General features: G+C 53.0%; 1 protein-coding gene across 3 annotated transcripts in view; it reads right to left on the reverse strand.

Annotated features, from left to right (window-relative positions):
• ANKRD52 (ankyrin repeat domain 52) overlaps positions 1–6764 on the reverse strand; it is a 21522-nt gene extending 14758 nt beyond the window's left edge. The window contains exons 1-15 of one of the 3 annotated variants that reach the window (XM_037741189.1): positions 6618–6764; positions 6211–6294; positions 5668–5746; positions 5400–5470; positions 4130–4330; positions 3533–3620; positions 3190–3332; positions 2678–2890; positions 2335–2413; positions 1928–2042; positions 1644–1726; positions 1422–1539; positions 1147–1215; positions 822–962; positions 661–741 (exon numbers count right to left, since the gene is read on the reverse strand). In XM_037741189.1, coding sequence (XP_037597117.1) covers positions 661–741; positions 822–962; positions 1147–1215; positions 1422–1539; positions 1644–1726; positions 1928–2042; positions 2335–2413; positions 2678–2890; positions 3190–3332; positions 3533–3620; positions 4130–4330; positions 5400–5470; positions 5668–5746; positions 6211–6294; positions 6618–6644 — 1592 coding nt within the window. In that variant the 5' untranslated portion in view covers positions 6645–6764. Of the gene's footprint in view, positions 1–660; positions 742–821; positions 963–1146; positions 1216–1421; positions 1540–1643; positions 1727–1927; positions 2043–2334; positions 2414–2677; positions 2891–3189; positions 3333–3532; positions 3621–4129; positions 4331–5399; positions 5471–5667; positions 5747–5901; positions 6173–6210; positions 6295–6617 lie in introns of those variants that run through there. The other 2 variants (XM_017536307.2, XM_037741190.1) reach the window with 2 other exon arrangements.
• Between the last annotated feature and the right edge of the window lie 1492 nt (positions 6765–8256).

Below are 8256 nucleotides of genomic sequence, written 5' to 3' on the forward strand. Positions count from 1 at the left end.
GAGATAGAGTCTTACTCTGTTGCCCAGGCTGAAGTGCAGTGATGGGATCTCAGCTCACCACAACATCTGCCTCCTGGGCTCAAGCGATTCTCCTGCCTCAGCCTCCCGAGCAGCTGGGATTACAGGTGCCCACTACCATGCCTGGCTAATTTTTGTATTTTTAGTAGAGACGGGGTTTTACCATGTTGGTCAGGCTGGTCTCAAACTCCTGACCTCATGATCTGCCCACCTTGGCCTCCCAAAGTGCTGGGATTACAGGCGTGAGCCACCGCGCCCTGCCCGGCCTCATCTTTTATCCTTAGTATCTAGCCCAGTATTTGGAACCTAATAAGTAAATATTCAATTAATGCTTGTGGAATAAACAAATGATTTTTTACATTTAGCTTCTCTGATCCTCTCAAGAAGACCATCATTCCTTTAGGGAAGGAACTATGTCTCACACTTTTGGGGTTTTTTTTTTTCCTGAAACTCCTGAGCTTCAATCTCATACTTTTGTCTTTGCCCACTCTGGACTAAACCCAGAGAGCTCAAGGCACATTGCTGGCTGACCAGCAGGACAGCAGCAGTATAGGGTGGAGGTTCAGAGTAAGTAGGAGGACAGTAGGGCCAGAGCTTGCATGGGTGGGAAAGCACATCCCAGGGGCCCTCTCTGCTACTCACAAGAAGGCCTCCTTCCTGCGGGACTCCTTCAGTGGCTCGTCCTCTTCGGCATCATGGCTGGAAGGTGTGTGGGGTTCCGCTCTAGGGAAGAGAGAGGGAAAGTTAGGGCAGGGCTCAGGGAGGTAAAATGAGGTTGAGAAGGTCCAGACCCATAGCCTCACCTCCTGTAAGTGTCAGAAGCAGCAGCATAGTGAAGGGGAGAGCAGCCTTTACAGTCAGCCTCGTTGACATCTGCCCCAGCAGTCACCAGTGTTACTGCACACTGGTAGCTACCGTTAGCAGCTGCATAGTGCAGTGGGGTCCTGGGGAAGAAGTGAAGGAGGGTAGGGAAGAGGATCAGAGACAGATCCAAATGCAATCTGATGTGCAGCCAAATGCTGTTTGTAACATTCTCCTTACTTACTCTCCAGTTTCCACCCCTTCCTCCCTCTACCATTTGTTTCTCCTTCAGGTATTCCCTATGTATACCCCTGCACATTAGCATACCTGCCAAATTTGTCTCTCCTCCTCAAGTCAGCTCCACTGCTCAACAGCAAATTAAGACATTCAACATTCCTAAAAGAAAGATGTGTTAACAGAGTTACAGCCTCAAAAGGAAGCCACAGGCCCAGGGTGGGGCTAAGGAAGGATGGAACTAGCAAGCCCTTTCTGCTGTGACTGTTCTATGATGAGAGGGAGAATAGATCTGGGCAGGCAAGAATGAGGGGCTCAGACCTTCCCAGCTCCCTGCTTAAAGCATGGGAGAGAGAAAGAGAACTCACCCTCCAGAAGCAGCAGCATGAAGACAGGTACGGCCAAGGTTATCAGGTGTATTGATGTCAAACCCAGCTGAAAGGACATGCTCGTTGCTGAGTGAAGACACAATGCTGTACAGCTGACCTGGAGGCACAGACCAGCCACAGGTCACATCCGAGTGTTCAGCAGGGAGGGAAAGGCCTTTGCTCTCCTATACACCTGACAATCCCCAGCCCATCAGCACATACCTGAGGAAAGAAGCTTACGACAACAGTCAGAGAATCCAAAGAGAACAGCTAAGTGCAGGGGGAACATGTCATGGATACCACGCCTGGAGAGAAGTTGAGGGACTCAGTCCTTGGGTCAAGGAGGGACCAGGTAAGACCTCTTCTGTGACCCACCAACACCCTATAGTCAGGGGAGGAGGTTCTCCAAGGTGCCCTCTGGGAAACGTTTCTGTGCCTCCATGGCTGATGTGAGCAGTCTGTGCAGATCTGGGCAGCCCCGAAGTGGAGTCAGGGCCCTGACTCACCGGGCGGTATCTGCGCCATTGGTCATGAGGGTGCTGATGAGCAGCTCGTGTCCGTAGCGAGCAGCCACATGCAGTGGCGTGTTCCCAAATTTGTCGGCACAATCAATCTCACTGCCTGCGAGGGGATGCACACACATAGCTCAGGTGGACCTCAGGGATAAGACCACTCTCACGAACTAGCCACCATATGAGTGCCTACTATGCATCAGGTGCCAGGCCCCGCATTATGCATGTTTTATCCTGTTTCTAAGCCTTAGGAGACTGTGGCCATTTCCACAGGTCCCTTGGTCAGAGTTCCAAGGGCCTATCCTATTGGAAGAGGGTGGGAGAAAGAAGCTAGAGAGATTTTAGAAATGAGTTCCTTGGGGGAAAAGGGGAAGACAGCACAAAGTTTCCCAGGTCCATACCATTCTGGATGAGGATCTGGGAGCGTGTGAAACGGCCATGGATTGCAGCCATGTGCAGAGGACTTTTCCCTTCTTTGCTCTGTGGAAACATGGTAGGGTTTTTTTTGTTGTTTCTGTTTTTCCAGTGCAAAGCACAGAGAATGCCCTATCCCCAAGGACATATCTCTAAGGACAAAAGGGGTATATGGCACCTTCTTAGCCCACTCTCTCCTGAGTCCCTGGCGAGGTCTGATCACCCCAGGAAGCAAGTGGATAATTCCCCAAGAAAGCTATCCAGATACAGTCAGGACCCCAAGAGCCAGGTTTCACTCCCCACTGGTCTAAGCTTTATCCCTTCAGGCACCTGGTAGTTGACATCAGCCCCGTTATTAACCAACAGCTCCAAGCAGAGCGCGCCATTGGTGGAGACTGCAGCCACATGCAGCGGCGTGAAACCCTTGTCATTTGGCTGGTTGACATTGGCTCCGGCATTCACCAGCTCAATAGCCACAGCATCCTGGCCCAGGTAGCAGGCGATGTGCAAAGCTGTGTTTCCAAAAGCGTTGGGCTCATCGATCTGGATATTCAGGGGTGAGAGTAAGGCGGTATCAGTTTAAGCAAAGTAGATGCCAGCACCTGTAGCCTACAGATCCCAGAAATCCAACGACTGCCTCAGTTCCCCTTGGGTTTCTGATCCAAGGTACTAAGGTACTGAGGGTACTATGGCTAAGGTAAGCATTATTCGGACCCTCTCTACCACGCCTTCCAAGCTCCCAAAACCACACCAACAACCCAATACCTCATATCTCCGTAACAGACCCTATAATCTCCTACTTCCTGCCCAGAGTCCCCAATCCCAGTGCTGAGCGCCATGACCTCCGCTCCCATCCGAAGCAGGTATTTCACCACTTCAATCTGGCCACTGGCAGCAGCTGTATGGAGCAGCCCATAGCCCTTGCGGTCCTTGCAGCCGAGGTCTGCTCCCCGTGCCACCAGCAGTTTCAGGACCTCCAAGTGCCCTGAGCAAAGAGAAGACATTCTCAAGGAAGTAGAAGGTAAACTCTAAGGCCCTGTGCACCTCTCTTCAAAGGCTGCAACCCCGTAACCCTGCCCTAGAAATCCTAAATATCAAATTTATTTATTTATTTCATGTAACAAGAACCTAGTTTTAGCTGAACTAAATGTCAAATTTCTGATTTTCCCGTGTGTTCTCTCTCACCTAGGAAGGCTGCCCAGTGCAGAGGCTGCCGCTCCTTTTTGTCACAGACATTCAGGCTGGCTCCCTTGTTGAGAAGCAGGTTCACTGTCTGTATCAGGATATGAAAAATACCTGTTCAGAGCCAGATTCATGTGCTCAACCTACCTAAGAGCAGAGACCTCATCACCTGAAAAGGTTGAGGCAGCCTAATGTCTTTTTCCGTGAGCAAAACTATCTGGAGGACTCGAGGGAGCAGCAGAAGCAGACACTAAGGAGGTGATACTAGAGAGATTTGGAACTTTGAGGGAGACAAAGGAGTCTCTTCAGGTGATTTGGTGGTTCTTAAACTCTTGTCAGTCTTTGCAAATGTGCTGAAAGACATGGACTCTCTTCAGAAAGGCGTGTATGCAAATATTTTCCACACAAAATCCAGGTTTTATCAACTTCCTGAACTCCAAGTTAAGAATTTTAATCTAGTCTAACTGTTCATTTAGTGTGTGAGCTCAAGTGTTTATATAACCATCCGGGCTGCTTCTCCTTCAGGTTTGAGGACCCAGAAACAAGGAAAGGTAAGTAGGAAGGTAAGAAAAGGGAAGGGAAGGTGGGAACAGTCCTCACCTCAAGATGCCCACTATGCACTGCATGGTGCAAAGCACTGCGTCCACTCCTGTCAGCCACGTTGAGGCTGCTCAACAGGGGTGCCAGAGCCTCAGCACACTTGGTGGCCCGGTTGGCAGCAGCCACATGCAGCGGTGTCTGCCACAGCTTGTCCCGGGCATTCACATCTGCTGAATGTGCCAGCAGCAGCCCCAGCACCTTCTGTTGAGGGGCAGGGGACAAAAGAGAGAATGGGAGCAGGAGGTAAAACAACAGGAAATAGAAGGAGGAATAGGTCAGCATAGCATATATGGCCCCATTTTCCCAAGCACAGAGTCTCTTCTCATTTTTCCAGCATACCTAGACTCTCAATACCTACTTCCCATCTTCTGGATCTTCTTAAGAGCTTAAACTCTTCCTTACCTTGCTGAGGAAAACAGGGACCCTTTGCTCTTCTTCTAGCCACCTGACTCGTTAACCTAGACCCTGAAAATCTTCACTCACACTGAAACATGTTCTTTTTTTGCAAAATAAAATTCTTCACTCACACATACATCCATTCCCAAACAAATCCACACATGCAGAGCCACACATCCCACCCCCCTACTTCTAGGAAAACTAAATGCTCTTGCTACGTCTTACCCTGAACACGTGGCCTCCTCATAGGCATGAAAATTATTTTCAGTATGTCAGTAAGCAAACAGACACCGGTTCCTTTGCAAAACCCAGGGTAAAATTCCCCTTCTAACCACTACCCATCTCATTCTCACTGGTCTTGGCCCCTCCCCCTGGTGGCTGGAGCCAGGGAAGTGATGAACTGAAGAGGAGGTCCCCCTTTCCCTCTCTTCAGGGCTGATGGGAATAGGGTTAAGGACTCAACTGATGAAATATGTTTGGCCCCTGTGCTGTCAACTTTCAAGTTACTTGAGGGCCAAGGATGCAACAGATTATTATACCCATCCCCCATCACAAGGAAAGAAATCTCAGTGCCCAGAGGGGGATCAGACTCAAGGTGGCCCCCCAGAGAGAGATGAGTCACTCAGGCCTGGCAGCAGGGCCCCCGCAGTCTGCCAGCCCAGTGTTAAGCTCTCCCTGAGTCACATCAGCTGGCAGCACTCAGCCCCCTTACCAGCCAGTTCTAGGGGTAGGAGGGAGGGGCCAAGATTTGATCTCCTCCCTACCTGGGGTAGAACAGCTTGTAGGGTTGAGAACTGAGGCTCCTTAACCCTTAACCTCCACCTTTAAGCAACTCATCCTTTTTGAAAGGGTGAAAGAAGGTGAGGGTGCATACCTCGTTTCGGGAGGCAGCAGCACGATGAAGAGGGGTCAGCCACAGTGTGTCCTTAGCGTTGACATTAGCACCTGTGGGGATATAATTTCCTGTTTCGATGGAAGGCGGGGAGGGGGTGGGAAGAAAGCCAGTAATCAGGCCAGAAAATCTGAATGGAGCTGGAGTCTCGCCTGGACCGAGCAAGGGAGACCAATCCTTGAATATCAAAAAAGACTCCTCCCCTTCCTTCCCTCCCTATGTGCCACACCTTCTAGCTCCCCACTTTCACCTGACATCAGTAGCAACTGGAGGATGGGGACATCGCCTACGTAGGCAGCAGCATGCAATGGAGTTCGCCTCTCTTGGTCCTGGGAAGGCAGAAAAGAGGGACTGTGGGGCGGGGGATGGGGGGGCTATCAAGGACCCCAGCCCAAGCCTCAGAGCTCCAGGCCCTTCCCCACAACCTCTTCCCATAGTTTCTGCAGCATCCTAAGTCCCGGTACTGGGAGTCAAAGGCAAGCACCTAGGGAGGGTGGAGTCAGGGCCAATGGGCTGAGAAGCCGGCTCCTTTTTCCAGGAGGGGTGGGGGCGCTTTAGACTCCGGTGGTTCAGAAGAGAACAACGTTCCTGGGCATCCCCAGCCCAAGTGATCTGGGCTCCAAGCCTGACCTGCTCTCCATCCCCAAATGCAGAGTAGGCTTTCACTCCAGGATGGAAAGAACTGCGGCCTCTTCTGAGCAAAGGAGACACGGAGCCGCCCCACCGGTGGGGAGGGGTCCAGAACACTGGAGCCAGGATTCCGATCTCGCCATCCTCCCTGCTCCCAACTCACCAGCACATTGATGTTCTCCTTCTGCGAGAGTAGGGAACGCACTTCCTCCACATCTCGGCTAAAGATGGCCTGGACCAGGGGCGGCTGCAGGGAGAACCGGCATTCAGGGAGCGGGCTGGAGCCGGAGCGGAACCGGGGTGGGGGTGGGGGAGCACCCAGGTTTGTGGTGGGGCGTCCGTGGGGGGCTCCGTTCTGGGGATTCTAGCTGCGGCGGGCTCCTGCGGTGCCTCCGCCGGTTGCCAGGTCCCCAAGGACACCAGCTCGGTAGAGGGGAGCGCGGCATGGGGCGGGGCGGGAGCTGCGGAAGCCCCGGGCTCGGGCCCAACCTAGGCCGCACATCCCCGGGCTCGCGTGGCGGCGACGCCGAGCCCTGGAAGGAAGAAGAGGGGAAGGGCAGGACGGCTGACCTGGTCCGTGATGCTGAGGATCCCCATGGCCCGGCCCGGGCTCCGTCCGCATCGAGCTCCCGGCGGCGGCAGCGGCGGCTCCACCGGGGACACGGAGCGGCCCAGGCGGCGGCTGCGGCGGCGGCTGCGGGGAGAGCGCGGCCCCGCCTACCGGGGGGCGGGCGAGCGGGAGGCCGCAGCGCTCCCTGGCGGCGGTCCTGGGCCCGGCGCTCCCCGCGCAAACTGACCCGGACCGCAGCACTCTCCGCCCCACCCTGGCGGCCCCAGCAGCCCTGCACCCCCGAACTCCCGCGCCCGCTCCCCGGCTTCCGCAGCCGGCCGCGCAGTGCTCTCCGCTCCAGTCTGGCGGCCCAGGGGGTTCCTCACAAGACCCTAGAGGAAACCTGGGCCTTGGTCCCGCGATGCTTTCCAACCTGAGGACCGAAGGGCTGGCCAGATCTCACCCAGCCCACGATGCTCCCGCCCGAGCTAACTCCTCCCGTCAGCTATTCCACACCCCGAAATCCCCCACAGACTAGGGGGAACTGGCAGGTGGGGAACTGAGAATTAGGTATGGCAATAGCCCCAGAGGGAGGGAAGACGTGTATCTCCACTGGCGGAGGGGTGAGTTCGATAGAGAAGAAACAGCAGAAGTGCTCAAACTGCAGAGAAACCCCAAGGAGGATTCTACTGCAGAAAACACCCACAAAGAGGCCATGACAATTGGCAGGTGGAAGAAGCCGCCAAGACCAACAGAAGGGGCATTTTCCAACTCCTTAATGACTCCATTGCAAGGTTAAAGCGGAAAACACTCAACAATTTCTCCCTAGAACAGCATGCGGTGCTTCCCCTCCTCCAATGGAGAGGCTGGAGAGCCGTCAGTTAAGAGAAGAAATGAATGGAGGTCATCCCGGCCCAGAAACGGAAAAAAAAAAAAGGAAGACGAAAAGTGGAGATTGAAAAATTGGTACAATTTATAAAAGGTGATCCAGAGTCCTGTTCAGAGTTCCCTTCAACTCAATACATTGAAGGGAACATGTAATGGAAGAATTGTAGCATGCTGGCATCCTGTCAAGTCTTTATGTATATAAAAGGCCTCCCTTGCTGGGATAGGAAAAAATAAAAATACATTTTATTTTATTTTATTATTTTTTGTGACAGAGTTTTACTCTCGTCACCCAGGCTGGAGTGCAGTGGCACGATCTTGTCTCACTGCAACCTCTGCCTCCCAGGTTCAAGTGATTATCCTGTCTCAACCTCCAGAGTAGCTGGGATTACAGGCATGCACCACCACGACCAGCTAATTTTTGTATTTTCGTAGAGACGGGGTTTCACCATGTTGGTCAGGCCGGTCTCAAATTCCTGACCTCAGGTGATCCATCCGCTTCAGCCTCCCAAAGTGCTAGGATTACAGGCGTGAGCCACCGCGCCCAGCAAAAATACATTAAAAAAACAGCCTTCTAAGCCAACATGGTGAAACCCTGTCTCTACCAAAAATGTAAAAAATCAGCCGGCTGTGGTGGTGCATGCCAGTAATCTCAGCTACTCAAGAGGCTGAGGCAGGAGAATCGCTTGAACCCGAGAGGTAGAGGTTGTAGTGAGCCGAGATAGAGCCACTGCACCAGCCTAGGCGACAGAGCCAGACACCATCTTAAAAAAA

This window comes from Cebus imitator, unplaced genomic scaffold, assembly GCF_001604975.1.
Source record: "Cebus imitator isolate Cc_AM_T3 unplaced genomic scaffold, Cebus_imitator-1.0 Scaffold96, whole genome shotgun sequence".
In the NCBI taxonomy this organism is placed as follows: Eukaryota; Metazoa; Chordata; class Mammalia; order Primates; family Cebidae; genus Cebus; species Cebus imitator.